The 15972-nt window shown below is 42.8% G+C and overlaps 2 protein-coding genes across 4 annotated transcripts in view; one reads left to right on the plus strand and one right to left on the minus strand.

Annotated features, from left to right (window-relative positions):
* rela (v-rel avian reticuloendotheliosis viral oncogene homolog A) overlaps positions 1–15972 on the plus strand; it is a 285280-nt gene that overhangs the window by 19689 nt on the left and 249619 nt on the right. Inside the window, exon 11 of one of the 3 annotated variants that reach the window (XM_083789064.1) lies at positions 281–2535. In XM_083789064.1, the coding sequence (XP_083645190.1) occupies positions 281–1125 (845 nt within the window). In that variant the 3' untranslated portion in view covers positions 1126–2535. Of the gene's footprint in view, positions 1–280; positions 2536–15972 lie in introns of those variants that run through there. The other 2 variants (XM_083789065.1, XM_083789066.1) reach the window with 2 other exon arrangements.
* cUnh11orf68 (chromosome Un C11orf68 homolog) lies at positions 2056–6201 on the minus strand. Its single transcript, XM_083789067.1, has 3 exons — positions 6109–6201; positions 5366–5551; positions 2056–4937 (listed from the first exon to the last, which is right to left on the minus strand). The coding sequence occupies exons 2-3, from the start codon at positions 5543–5545 to the stop codon at positions 4368–4370; spliced, it is 750 nt and encodes a 249-aa protein (XP_083645193.1). The 5' UTR covers positions 5546–5551; positions 6109–6201; the 3' UTR covers positions 2056–4367.

Genomic DNA, 15972 nt, shown 5'->3' on the forward strand with positions numbered 1-15972 from the left:
ACTATTTAATTGCTCTTTCTTGCACTCACTGTATTCTATCTCTATCCCTGTTTGCTGTTTTTGTTGTTTTGCTATCTATGCTGCTGCATTGTCTGAAGCCAAACAAAACTAAGTTTAACTCTTTCTGTACCTGTACACAAGATGTAACAATAAGTTTAACTCTTTCTGTACCTGTAAAGATGTAACAATAAAGTACAACCTTGAACCTTGATAGTGTTCAGAGATGAGGTAGTGAAAGTGGATATGACTAATAAGATGTTTCTTTTTCCTCCTGCTGCAGGTGGGAACTCAGGGGTTCCCCCTGGTGGTGCTGCAAGGAAGTCTCAGACAGCCTTCGGCTCCTACATCCAGCCTGGCCAGCTGTTCTCTGTCCAGCCCAAGGTCGAGGCCTCATCCTCTGCCGCCGCCTCCTCCTCCACCGCCGTCACTCAGCCATGGAAGTTCTTGGAGACCCTATCGATACTGGAATCTCAGCCTAAAGCCACCCCGGTGACCGGCTACGGCTCGTCCCTACAGACCTCGGGTGGGTCTTCTTCCGTGACATCCAACCAAGATTACCCCACCCTCAACCTGTCGGACCTCCACGACTTTCCCTTCGCCACCTTCCAAAGCGCTGCCACTGCTCAAGAGGGGAACGCCACCACCGCCCAGGGAGGGAGCGCCTCCTCCTTTGCCCTGCAGGGCTCCTCCCAATTAGGGGACGATGACGACATACCCGATTTCCCTAGCTTTTCGGAGGCCCAGGCCGCGGGCAACCTGGAGAGTCTCATCATGGATGATTTCGAGGACCTGCTGAGTCAGAGGCTCGGGGCCACCGAGGGAGGAAGCGCCGCAGGCTCGGCTGCGTGCCACCAGGCGCCCTCCGGCGTCACCCAGAACAATTCAGCGACGTCCCAGAACCCGGCCGACAACCCCGGCAGTACTTGGATGAACTATCCCAACAGCATCGTCAACCTGCTCCAAAGCGAGGCCATGATGGACAGCTCGCCCAGCGGCAACGCCGGCCAGCAGCAGCGTCCCGTCCTGGACGAGTTCGACGAGCTGATGTCGGCCGACGAGGACCGCCTCATGTCCATCCTGAACAGCGGGAGTCAGGCCACTTTCGTGTCAGGGCATCCCACTTAAAGAGCTCCTCACGCCTGCATCCCACTGAGCAATAGACATCTGTCTAAAATGGGTTATAACTGGTCTTTTTAGTGGTCTAAGCTTAGCTTAGATGTTGATTAGCAGTTTTTTAAACCAGTGGTTTTCAACGCTCAAGGACCATTATTTATTCTGCATTTGAGCCACGGACCACCATGCGATGAGATTTAGACTCTCAAGACCCAAAACTAAAGAATATTTAGTTGTTGTTGGATAAGCTTTTGTCCACAAGTCCATGATGTATTGATGTGGTACCATAGGAGAGACAACAGGCATACCATTCTACATTCTCTAATTGTGTAGTATTAATTGTAAATTAAGTAATGCAGACGTTTAACAATAGAATGTAGCTCTTGAGTGTAAAAAATATTTTACGCTCTGAAGAGTTAAAGATCTATAAGGGTCCATTTGGACCACTGTTTTAAAAGTCTATATATAAATGTTGAAATGACGTTGTTTCAACGTCTAATCTAAGCCTAGACCGCTAAAAGAATATAACATTTTTAGATGAATTCCAGACATCGAATAGACAGAAAAATGCTCAGTGGGATGTTTCCTATAGACATTTGTAAAGCCAGGCCCTGTACACACACGTGTCATTTTGAGGGGACTCACCCATTTCAAAGTTCCTGCATTTTCCCTCTAAATAAATCCCAACATAAGGAAATATGGTGATTATGAAGAGCTGGTTGAGACAGAATGCAGCAAAAGATATTCATTGAATATCTTCGCAGGCGGCGGGGGTTCCCAGTGGGTTCGAGTCCCGCGGACTCCCTGGACTCATTCTGGCAGTCCGACTGACTGCGACACTTTTTAAGAATGCATGGAAATACCTTGAAGAATCTGTGGTATTTGATGTGGACGGAGTTGATGAGGTGTGGACTTTTTCAGGTCTTTTTTTCCCTTTAAAAAAAAGAAAACAGCCAGCCAGTGATCAATAATCAAACTCAATCACGATCAGATGTAATGTCCCAACAAGACATCACACCTCAGGGCCAACGCTAAAACCGTCTTGACCCTGTGGTGTGGTTAGGGCTTAAGAATGTCCACAAAAAAAACTGTTTCTCTGCTAAATATATTATCAATATATTGAATGTTACCCTTTTAGGGAATTCTTGACAAACATATGGTTTTATGGTTTTTAGAAGATTGTCCCTTTAGATCATCTTTAAATTGATTAGAATTATTCAAGTCAATTTCGTCCACATTTTGGACTTCTTTGCAGAAGTGTTCCACCCCCAGTTTAAAGGCTATGCAAAGGAATGTTAATTTCTGAATGTTTAATTAGCCTAAACATTAGCTCCGAATTGAAATGGGTAGAATTACTTGGAGGTTGTTTAACTGTCAGATTGTCTTTTAGATGTACCATTATTGGATGCTCTTACAGGGATTGTTTCTAAGTTATTTTAGGTTTTCTGGCTCAAACAAGTGCTCTGATATTCCTGCTGTTTGTGATGTAAGAGCCAACAAATCCCATGTCAATGGGATTTGCCAGCTTCGCCCATTCTCATTGCAGCTCAAAAGGCTTCCAAAACCCAGAGAGAACTCCAGGCCACAAAAATCCACTGAATGTTCAAAGTTCAGGCTTTTGGGGTGTAATTGAGGTCATAAAACCTAAAATAAAAATGAATGACAATGTCATGAAACCTTTAACCCATTCTGACCTGAGATCAGATTCTATAAATGTCTGTCAGTTGCTCTTCGATTTAAAAAAAAAATAGACCTACAAGCTCGTAGCGCGCTATGAGCTTGTAGATCTGCTATTTTTCAATAGCTAAAGCACGACATGATGCTAACACCAAAATGGGTTAAGGAAATGTATTTATCATCTTGACAACTAAATAAGTGATGATATATGTACATGTATAAATGGAAACACTTCCGACATGTGAAATATTCAGTATATTCATACTCAACGAAACATGTTAATTAATTCACACATTAATTTAACAAAGCAGCACCTGTAATTCACCGCTTCAGAATTGTATAGGTCACCTTTTCTACACCATAGTCAAGGTCACACACACCAGGCCTCTTGGAAACAGATGAATGTGTAATCTAACATTTTGTACAAGAAATTCTTATCTATGCAAATCCTATTAAGTGGTTATTGTTTTGTCACAATACAAAAAGGCTAACACTGAGCAATAAAAACACGTGTTATAAGACACTTCAAAAATTAATCTGTATTTGGCAATTCTGTAGTAACAGCTGTGGAAAAAGAAAGCAAAACAAAATGTAAAGGAAAGACATTGCCTGCCTTAAACATGTTTCCTTAAAGCGAGTTTTGTTCTCCAGTGTTGGGTCGGATAGGTAGCGTTAAGTGTAATTTCAAACAACCACTGTTTAAATTAACATTAAGAAACCGCTCAATGATTAGACGAACTTGAAACAAAACCTTTTTGGTTTGTATGCCAAAAGTACACATTCAATCCCTGACAGTGATGTCAATCTTTTTGTAGAAAAAAACAGCATTCAAGTAAAAAAAAAAAAGAAAAGTCATGCATTATGAACAAACATATCCGGCCTTACAATTTTTGTAAAACTGTTTTTTGTAGAAAAAAACAGCATTCAAGTAAAACAAACAAAAAAGCCTTCATACATTATGAAGAAACATATCCTGCCTTACAATCTTTTTTGGAAAACATTTCTCCACTCTCGTGTCGGACATATTGTCCAATAAAGAAAGAAGAACCATTGATTATTTGTTTTTAACGGAATAGCTGAACATATCGATAGGCATTAAGAAATGGCTCAGATTTAGACAAAATGTAAACAAAAAAACATTATTTTGTAGGCCATCTTCAATGCCTGACAATCAACAGCTATGTCAGTCATGATCAGTTGTAGGACAGCCCCCAGCATTACGTGACTATATTTTAAGTGGATCTCCTTTTTAATCTACACCTCCTCTGGGCTGAGACGATGCACCTTCTTGCTCTCACGGTTCCTATGTGTATTGTGTACAACAACACTGTCGTGCCAAGATGCCGCCTAGAGCAGGTGTCTCTTCCGGGTTTTTAAACGGGATGGATGGAAATGACGCTCTCGCGCGGATAGGTAGCGTTAACTACTTGTGTTGGCAAAAAAAATAAAAAACGCTTTGCTACACAAGTTGAAGCCGCGCGTGGGCGTCATTTCCATCCACCAGCTGTCTTAAAAAAAACCTCAAGAGATACCTGCTCTAGGAACTTTCTCGCCGCTTCTTTGTGCGCACCACGCTCTTATGTGATTTCCATGTTGGTGACTTTGTTAGTGACGAGCGAGCGCCTGGGCACGCACTCCAGGTCGAACTTGCTCTCGTAGATGGTCGGCGAGAGCTTCCAACGGTTGTTGCGGTATATGCCCAGGTAGGTGTACACGTCGGGCTTGTACGTGAGCGAGCACTTGACGCCCGTGGCGCGGATGGCCGCGTCCAGCCTCACCACCTGGTCCTCCTCCGTGAAGTTCTCGTTGTAGGCGCAGATGACGTGCTTGCTGTTCCCGGGGTCGTGGGGGCTCACCTTGCACGTCTTGATCATGCCGTCGGCCGTCGCTCGGGCCACGCACTCCCAGGCGTGGTCCACCTTGAAGCCCGTGTCCAGCATCATGAGCCACTTGCCGGAGAGCACGCCATGGTTCAGGGCGAGCTCCTTGACCGTCTGGTGGTTGACGGGCCGGCCACTGGCCAGCAGCTCGTCCCAGCTGTCCTGGAGGCCGTCCACGTCTCCGTCGCTGGGGCAGTGGTCGGGTCCCAGCACGGCGATCCACCCCACAGGGCTCCGGCCGTCGTCCTCGTCTCCAAATCGAGACACCTGTGGTGATATTAGGGTTTTGGGACAATCGATATTAAAATTACACGTCACGGTTATCGTGGCAAAGAATAACGTTGCGTTGCAACCGGGCGGGAACCAGTTATTTTTCAGTGGATCTGCTAGTTTTGGCCAATCGATTTGTGTAGAGTGAAATAAGAGCGTACAAATGTGTTCTTTACAATGTCCGCTTCATCAAGTATAGAGGGGTTTAAGTGGTATTTAATTTGCAGCTCAACAAAAGCCAATTCATCCTACTGTATGTACACGATAAATTTAAACGGTGGTTTTCAAACTTTTTTTTAATACTTTGAAAATAGCTCAAAGTTACAGCCACATGATCCATTTGGTTCCTAACTAGATAATCTGGGGACCCCCTGGAACCGCCTCAAGGACCCCTGGGGAAGGATTAATTATGGTCCCATGCCTACCTTTGATGGCATGTTGCTCTCCATCCAGCTGTCAAACTCTGCCCTGGGGGTCCTCCGCGAGTCAAAGATAATCCAGGGGTCCATGTCTGCTGCCATGGCCTCCGCAGCATAGGTGTCTGCGGTGAAAACATTGGGCTTCTCCGACACCCTCTCTTCTTCTGGAGCCACCTCCGCCTCCATGGTTGGGCTGTCGAAGTGAATAGAAACAAATTAGCCCTGAAGCATGACTGCCATGATGATTATCAAGAACCAGTGCTATAGAAACAAATAGGCTTTCTTGGGTTTAAAGTCCTCTTACTAGACCCCTTTCCCAACGTTGATCAAAATAAAGATTATTCTACATTCTTTATTGTGTAGTAGACTAGAGTTCTTGTAAATTAAGTAATGAGGATGTTTAACAATGATTTAACTATTGAGAGTGTAAAATGAAACCTTTCATTTCTCAAGAGTTAAAGATCTACAATAAGGGTCCACTCAATTTGGTTACCAACTCTCCATCATTTAGCTGGAGACCACCCGGAACTTGGAAGCCCCTCAAGGACCATATAATTATTCCTCAATCGACGTTGTACACTGAATGAAAAGCTACAGCTAGCCACACGCTAACTGTAGCATCATTAGCTCCCATAGTTAGTTGATTCGTTCACTTTTGCATGCATTTCTATAATAATACGCACTTTGTTTTAAACGCTATCCAGTCGAACAGTATTACACTTGCATGCACGACTTGCACGTACACTTACACAACACACCAAGCCGACAGTAGACAATGAGAGTAGTTTAGGCGGCGTTCCGTGCTGGAACTAAACCCTCACAATACAATATCCTCACTGACTGACTCCACTAGTCCATATTCGCACCAGTGTTGCCAGGTAGAGAGAAATAAGCAAACCAGGTCTATAGAGCACCGAAGTCTGACGTCACTTTCAGTAGAGGGCGTCAGTCCCCAGGTTCATGTATTTTTTTTGTTGCATTGAAATCGCCATAGGAGGATTTTTAGATTGCTTCATATAAGAACTGTGTTTGAAAAATAAACATGTCACCCCGGCCGCTTCACTCATATGGATATGAAGAATCAACTGACTGAGAGAAAACGCTAATGTTACTGCTACTGAATTAGTTACATTTTCGCTAGAAGCAGACTGTATCATATATGAGTGACTGACTGTTGCAAACGATACAGAGACACCTCCCTGCAGACACCTCCCTGAGCGAGTTACGTCAGGACTTCGGTGCTCTATAAGAAATTAACCTCACCTCACCAGGCTTTCCACCACCTCGGACAAATAGACTACCGGTATATAAAATTCTATCAAATCTACAAGATTGAATATTGTCGATAAAAAAATCTTGAACACTTTAACAACACGACACAATTACAAAATACTGTATGTTCAGACAGAGGTGCATCCCGGTCAGGGTACTATAACGTGTATAATTTGTTTCTCCTCAAATTAAAAGTGAGAATTGGGAAATGAACATATTTGAGAAGAACCCAATAATTAATCAATGATTAGCCCAAACTGCACTTTAGAAACAAGCAATGTATGATGTGTAAGTGTAAATTACACTTGTTTACAATAGGGCCCACTGTGTAATGCTTTATTTATGGTGTCGTCCACAGTTAACAGTTTTGTATTGAGGTGTACTTGAAATGTACTGTAATTCTATAAACTGTTAATACATTCTTCAATCAAACAACTTTACAGAAAAAGAAGCCCAAAGTCGCTTATAATAAGCGGACAGGGCAACACTCATTCGGACTCTTGTGTTTGCAACTTTATCGACACGTAGTTGTTTAACAGAGAGACAGAGAGCAGTAGAGCACAGTTTATTTTTCTTGTGAAAGCTCACACACACACACACACACACACACACACACACACACACACACACACACACACACACACACACACACACACACACACCGCCCTATAGTTATTATAACCCGTCAGACTCACCCAGGCCATCATGGATTAATGTCAAATAAAATCTTACTGAAAAAATATCTGTAAGGTCAGGTCAGGTCCTAAATGTGTCCCAGTGTGAATGATGTTCTACTACAACATCTGCCAACCATGAAGAAACCAGACTGAGGCTTTTAAACTTTGCATTTATATGAAATATCCGACACTAATAAGCTATTCTTCAGAAGAAGATGCTTCTGAACAGAACATAATATTTGCTAGTATATATAACGACTTCAAATCCTCTATAATCTTAAAATAACAGCCATCTATATTGGCCATTTATGCCAATGCTTGAATCCAAATGAGTTTTTTTTTGATTGATTGAAATATTTATTAACAGTTTGTAGAATTTACAGTACATTTTAAGCACAAACTCAATACAAAGACTGTTAACTGTGAGTGGACGACCCAATTAAGCATTACACTTGTTTACAACAGGGTCCACATTGTTCAATTCATCAAAACATTTAGAGACATACAAATAGACACTTCTATGTAGCTAAAGAACAGAACAGGAATTCATCATATAGGAAGCAAAAAGGGAAAAGATACATATACAGTGAGGGGAAATGGGGTGGGGGGGGGGGGGGGGGATTCAGATTTTACAGAGGCCAGTTTCGAATTGCGGCCATCCGTAGGTGCCCTTTGAGAGCGGTTTTGAAGGAGTCAAGGGATTCACATGTCTTAATGACTGTTGGTAGGGCGTTCCACATTTTGGTGGCATAGGAGCGAAACGAATTTAGTCCCTTGTTTGTGCCGAATCTGGGTTGTACATGGTTTGTTGTACTCCCTCTGGTGTTGTGGGTGTGGACTTCGTTTACACTAAGGAAGTATTTAGACAGGTACATGGGTATCTTGGTGGTGTAACGAATCTTGTGGACCAGACCCATTGCAAGATGCTGTACTCTGTCATCGACCCTAAGCCATCCCAGCCTGTCAAAGTGGGCAGGGGTGAGGTGGGTTCGGGGGGTGAGGCCAAGTAGGAGCCTGACCAGTTTGTTTTGGGAGGTCTGGAGCCTTGTTTTAAGGGCCTTTGAGGTGCTGTGGTACCAAGAGGTGGATGCATAGTCAAAGAAACCTTGTACGAGGGCTCCTGTTAAGGTCTTCAAGGTGCATCCAGCTCACTGATGTGCTATCAAAACCAATAGCTTTAAGCTTGTTAACCAGTATGGAGTGGTTCACGGTGTCAAAAGCCTTTTGGAGGTCCAGCATGACCATGCCGCAGTATTTTCCAGCGTCCACCTCGTGTTTGATGTGGTCGCTCAATCAGTCGTCGCGACGGATAACTTTATTAATCCAGCTAGTGGTTTTCAACCAGTGGTCCGGACTGGAGACCAGCAGGTTCCAGGTGGTCCCCACTCCAAATGATGGAAAGTTGGTGAGAGCTCTCCTAATGGTACCAACATCAATACAGCATGTAATTGTGGACAAAATCTTATCCAACAGGACCAACAACAACAAAATATTCTTTAGTTTTTGGTCTGAGAGGCCGCTAAATGTCATCAAATGGTGGTCCGTGGCTAAAATGCTGAATAAATAATGGAACTTAATATGAAAAGGGTTGAAAACCACTGCTTTAATGTATGCGTCATGACTCATCTTACCTGACAGCTAGATCTGCATTGATGTCAACATTAACAAGTCAATGCAAATCCATTGATCTGACCGCCTGGCTGCTGCTAGCGGGGTGTTACACTGCTATCAGCAACCTATCGAAGTCTGTCACCTTACAAAACTATATAGCCTAAAATGATGACGCCATGTGTGGACGTTAAAGGACCACTTCACCACTTTTCAACCTATCTTCATATACTTGGTCCTCATGTCCTCATTGGTCCTCAATAAAATACCACATTTTTTTCCTACTCCATCTGTGTTTCATAGGAGGGCTGTGGGCAGTTCAGAAACCTTCCACTATAGTGACATCATCGTTTTATCACCCCTTTATCATACAACTACAGCTGTGGGTGCGGCTTAAGTTCAGGTGGATCACCACCCATCACCACCCACCAGGTAAACCAGGCATACTTAATGAACTGGTGGGGGTGCCCACATAAAAACGACATTTTAACAAATACTGTACACTTTTTGAGTGGTGCAACCACTCCAAGGAACAGCAATGTCCGTGTTCACCTATGTGTTGGTTCACCTATGTATGTGGCCATGAGCACCAGTATGACTAGTACCAGTAGGGGCGCTGTTGTGCCAGAAACAGAGAGAGAGAGATAGTGCTGCACGTGCTGCACTGTTGCCTGCTAATGAGAGAGAGAGAGAGAGATTAGAGGGGAGGGGGGGGGGGGGGGGAGTTGCACCACTCCGTTCACACGGGTGTGATTTATTTCAAAAAAAATCTTCCTCCTTATATAACAATAAGACCTGATGATTATGTTTTAGGATGCAATCCTACCTGGAGGGGAGAGAACAGATGGTGGAGGTGAACGGAACACAATTAACCCCCCCCCCTGAACTCGGTAGAATCTGCACCTGGCTCGCTGATGATAACAATTAAACTATCTCTACACCTGTAAAACTGAATCCATTCTCTTTAACCCTCAGCAAGGCAGACGGCCTCTCAGTTAAAGTGGGTGGCAATATTATCACAGGAAAATATTAAACGACCTACCTAGGTTAAATGGTAAATGGTAAATGGTGCATTTATATAGCGCCTTTATCCAAGGCGCTTTACAGAGATTGTGCATTACATTCACCCATTCATACACCGATGGCAGCGGAAACCATGCAAGGCACCAACTAGCACAGGCTCCGTCTTTTGAGCTAATTTAGAACTTCCTGTCTGAGAGCTAGCTAATTTAAGACATCCGGTTGCCTTCAGAATAAAATACGGTTATTTAATTAATAATTATTACATTACATTATTAGTATTATTATTACATTACAGTTATTGTAAAGACACACATTATGTTTCTGTGTAAAAATAAGTAATTAAATAACATCAAAAAGTTATCTAAATGGATAAATGCTATTCACTGGAGTGAATATTCTATTATATTCTAAAAACGACTTATAAATCCTAAAGCCTTGTTTATACTTCACTGTGCAACGGTCCTATGCTGGACAATAGCAGATATGCAAACTCACAGCACATCTCATTCAAGACACTGAACTTGCAGATCTGCCATTTTTGAACACACTATAAAGTTAACCATTTATCATGCTGCTCTACGTGGCACTGCATTCTGTGACATTAAACCAAATGGCATTTTCCACTCTATGACACTACTGTTCTACATTTTTGTCTAATAAAATAGGCTATTAATTTAATCAATCAAACTGCATTAACTAACAGAGATACTACTAACCAAGCTATCCATGTCAACATGCTCTATAGGAGTCTCAATAACAGGTATAAGTAACGTTTAATGTTTAGTAATTTTTAATGTAGCAGAAGAGGCCATTCATTGAACAGAGTTTTGCACAATTTTAACATCCCAGATCGATTGAAATATGAATCTACTGTGCTGTGCTACACCATGATATATTAAGAGTACAATAACATTCCATTGTGAATAAAAACGTATTATCCACAGTGTAATGCTAAAGGTTTCATCACAGGGGCTGTCTGCTTCATGTAATATCATTAAAAGTGTTGTTGGTGACAGTTATATGAGTTGGAAGCATTAAGACCCATTTTAACCCTCAATGGCTTCCTTTCTGACTACCCTTGGTCCCATCCGCTTCTAATGCAAAATAGATTGCCTGTTAAATCTCGCGGGCGTGGCCTCACACCGGAAGGAAGTGCCGCCGTCCTCAAATACGGAAGAGACGCGTGGAGGTCGGCTTGGTCAGTGTTTGTTTGGAACGTGCCACGTCACCATCTTCCGGGTCCGTCTTCGGAGCAAGTAAGTGATTAAATGTTATTTAATACTTAACGCTGTTGTTGTTTTTGTGTTCAAACGTCTATCACTTGAAGTTACTTGTTATGATGTTTATATATGATGTTTGTACGAAACCGTAAAACAGTGTTTCAGTAGCCGAATGGCTAGCTAACTAGGCTAGCTAGCTTCTAGCCTGTTGTTTGTTGGTGAAAGACTCCAAGCTGGGAAGTGTATTTCAGCGAGTAGCTATACGTGGTTTTGTTTATTTTCTGTAAAGTATAACCCTCGCTGCTACTCGCTGAAATACACTTCCCAGCTTGGAGTAAATAAACAAAACCACGTATAGCTACTCGCTGAAATACACTTCCCAACTTGGAGTCTTTCACCAACAAACAACAGGCTAGAAGCTAGCTAGCCTAGTTAGCTAGCCGTCTGTGTCGCTCATTTCTTGCTCATTTAAAAAAAGGTTATATACTATGTAAACTATGAAATGCAGGCTTTCATTTGGTATATAGAACGTTTGTGTAGGCCGTCTCTATGAAACGGTATCAATTGAAAAGGAAATGTCGGGAAATCGCTTTATTTTTTCCCTCGCGCACCCAGCGCCAAGATCACGCGTCGTGTAGGCCGTCTCTACGAAACGGTGTCAATTGACTAATGATCATTATGACTTGCTGTTTGCTGTATCTGTTTTTTTTAAATAGCAAAATACTGGGTCAATTGTCTGACTTTGATTGCTTAAAGTAGACCTGCATAAAATTCTGTACTGCAGCTATTTACAACCAGGTAGTGTATAAGTTAAATTGAATTGTTGTACTTTCAAAAGGGTTTATTGGGGCACCTAAGGTGTTAGATCTCATTCTTCTGCCCTTTGTTTCATTGCACACATGTTAAAGCATTGGTCTAAAACTACATAGCCTATATCCATTGAAAACTCTGTTAGCCTACTAGTTACTTTTTAGATTGTATTATTACAAAATATACACTAAACAACTTCAGTCCTATATTTCTTTACTTTAACTTACTTTTACTTTAACCTAGTGGGGGAGTGGTTAGTGGGTGGGGGAGTGATTATGCAAGAAATTAGGGTTGTGGACAAGTATCTATTGTCACACCCATTCAAGTGGTGCTAAAATTTCAGGATTCTTTGCATGGCTTATTCTCTGCTTTGGGGTTTCTGTTTCAACAAGTTTTAGATGGTCATATCTCCTTCAATTATTGTCCAATTTCATTGAATGATACATCATATGAAAGCTTACATTCTGTACTTTAATAATTTACTGTAATCTGTAAAAATCGAGTTGAGGCATATTCTGCTGGCACTGGTCACAGATTCTAAACACAACAAGTAACTTAAAAAGTGATAACATGTTTGAGCCACGGACCACCATTTCACATTAATAGACTCTCACAATGGTGGTCAGTGGCTCAAATGGGTCTGAGAGACTAGATGGCGTCAAATGTTGGTCCGTGGTTCAAACGCTGAATAAATAATCGACTAGAGGTGAGAAGAGTATTGTTTGGTAGGTAAAGGACACACATTCTGTGAAAATTGGCGCGAAGCAACAAACATTCTTTGAAATTGGTGGGAAACGATCCCGGGCACTCATGTTAACAAAGCTCAGTCACTAACCACTATGCTACAATCAGCATTATATAATGAAAGGATCAAAAGTAGCAATCTTCTACATTCTCTAATTGTGTAGTTTTTTGGAAATTAAGCAGATGCTTAACAACAATTGAACTATTGAGAGTGTAAAGATCTACTATTGGGGTCAATTTGGTTACCTAAATTAAATTGCTCTGTATTGTGACAGTAATCATTGCTATAGAGTGTGTGTTCAGTAACAGTGTTAAATAGCTCTATAGTGTGACAGAAATCATTGCTATAGTGTGTGTTCAGTAACAGTGTTAAATAGATATTGTGACAGTAATCATTGCTATAGTGTGTGTTCAGTAACAGTGTTAAATAGCTCTATATTGTGACAGTAATCATTGCTATAGTGTTTGTTCAGTAACAGAGGTCTCCCGGTCTCTCCAGCTTTTTGTTAAACACAGTCCCATAGTCACAGTACCTCCCATTCACTCCCACTCAGTCCCATTCACTCCCATTCACTTTTATTCACTCCCATTCAGTCACATAGTAACAGTACATCCCATTCAGTCCCATTCACTCCCATAGTATCAGTCCCATAGTAACAATACCTCCCATTCACTCCCATCCACTCCCATGCACTCCCATAGTATCAGTCCCATAGTAACAGTACCTCCCTTTCACTCCCATTCAGTCCCATAGTATCAGTAACTCCCATTATCTTGCAACACAGCAGCCAAGTATATGCAGAACACGTATACACGCATTTGACATAACACAAACAACAAGACAATTTACATACATAAAGACATGAAGACAAGAGCAATATCCACCGCTTTGATTATCCTGTGGCTACTACAACTCCTGATTAAACCCTTTTCTATTTATTAAAGGGCTGGAGAGACAGGAATATTCCTGTTACTGAACACACACTATAGCAATTATTACTGTCACAATAACTTTGTACTTTTGCTACTGATGTTTGTGTGCAACATTTGAGCTGGTGTCAAGTCACCTTAATTCAAGTGATAGATTATATACAGGGGCATGCCATATGGTCTACCTGCACAGCCTTTGTGATTACTGGTAGATCACGATGTACCTTTTGGGCACCCCTGCAATACAGGATTCCTGTCCAGAATTGTTTTTTATTAAATATAGAGGGTTTAAGTGTAGAGTTTGTCATGTTGGTGTTCTCTATAACTTTTCGTCCTGGGCATGACGTTAAACTGTCCAGTGTAACTCCAAGTTACATGGGGTGGGTATGGTTTGAGAGTTTGTGATGCTCAGTTCTTTTTTGCGTCTCGGTTCCTCAGGTGGAAGCTGCATAGTTGGGTTTTTGATGGGTTGGGTTTCAAGTGGCTGGTCGTTTGTTTAGATATTGAAAAGGAGGGGGGCGAGCGCGCTACCTTGTGGGAGGCCGTTCTTTTCGGCTTTCCATTTACTCCTCTGGTCATTTAACTGAACATAGAAGCGCCTGTTGTTGAGGAGGCTTTTCCTGACCATTGTGCGGTGTTGGACAGTGTCGTAGGCAGCAGAGAGATCTCTGATTGCTGCTCCAGTTATTTGTTTCCCCTCAAACCCATCCTCAATGTGTTGGGTGAGGTTGAGCTCTGTCCAGCACAGGAGCGGCTGGGACGGAAACCAGCTTGGTCTTTAGTCAGCTTGGTATCTATGAGTGGCAACAAGGCGTTGGAGTAGCAGCTTCTCATATAGCCTTGTAGGTGATGCAGAGGGAAATGGGTCGGTAGCTCTTTGTGGATAATGGGTCTATGCCAGGTTTAGGGATTGCAACCACGTTGGCCTTTTCCCAGACAGAAGGGATGGTTTTCTGTGCTATGCATGTGTTCAGCATCCCCACAAGCCAGGTCTTTGCGTTGGGTCCCAGGTGCTGTAACATTTCTGCCAGTAGGTCATCAATCCCTGCTGCTTTTCCGGGTTTCAACTTTCCCATTGCAGTTTCAAGTTCTTCTAGGTCGAAGGGTTTGGTTTGAGGGCTGGCTGATTGTGGTTGGTCTGATACCACTGTGCGATGGTATTCTCCTGTGGGTCGGTGGCGGTCTTGGTCACAACTGGTGGCCAACAGTTGTAACCAACACCACCACCGACCCACATAGAATACCATCGCACAGTGGTATCAGACCAACCACAATCAGCCAGCCCTCAAACCAAACCCTTCGACTTAGAAGAATGTGAAACTGCAATGGGAAAGTTGAAACCCGGAAAAGCAGCAGGGATTGATGGCATACTGGCAGAAATGATACAGCACCTGGGACCTATCGCAAGGACCTGGCTTGTGGGGATGCTGAACACATGCATAGCACAGAAAACCATCCCTTCTGTTTGGAAAAAGGCTGGAGTAGTTGCAATCCCTAAACCTGGCAAAGACCCATTATCCCCGAAGAGCTACCGACCCATTTCCCTCCTCTGCATCACCTACAAGCTCTATGAGAGGCACTACAATTTCTGAACAGACTATATTTACATCAATATGTCTGGGTCCCCACCTACTCACTCAGGGTTGACGTGTCACACCTGCAGTGATGGGAGGGGCACCAAAATGTGGTATTTTGATTGTTTAATGGGGGCACTCCCTTAGTATAAAAGTGTATGTTTTGTGTACACATGACCTGATGAAGATCAAATGGATCGAAACGCTGTCAGTATTTCAACAAAGAACGTCTTTCTTATACCTGTGGTGTGCGGGCTCCATCCAATACCTACACCAGTTGTGATGCAACAGAGTTTGCTGTGACCGTTGTGAATTATGGGTGGTGTGGTTTTTGCCAAGACGGTGGATTGTGGCCCATGCCTTCCTGCTGTTATTTGACATGTTGGTGTTCTCTATATCTTTTCGTCCTGGGCATGACGTTAAACTGTTCCGTTCGAGAGGACCAGCGACCCTCGAATGTAAACGGCCACGAAAGGAAATTATGTGTGTGTGAGGTGTTCTCTATAGGTTGGGTTTCAGGTGGTTGTATTGTAGTAGCTTGACATTTCTTGGAGGGCACTTTAAAGGACAGACTCAATCTTCTGGAAGTCTGCTTGTTGGGTCGTAACGCAGAGGTTGTCGGCGTAGATGAAACGCTGGCATTAGGCATTGGGTAGTGGCTGGTCGTTTGTGTAGATATTGAAAAGGAGGGGGGCGAGCACGCTACCTTGTTGGAGGCCGTTCTTTTGGGCTTTCCATTTACTCCTCTGGTCATT

Source organism: Protomyctophum parallelum, assembly GCF_964188405.1.
Source record: "Protomyctophum parallelum genome assembly, chromosome: 18".
NCBI classification, from domain to species: Eukaryota; Metazoa; Chordata; class Actinopteri; order Myctophiformes; family Myctophidae; genus Protomyctophum; species Protomyctophum parallelum.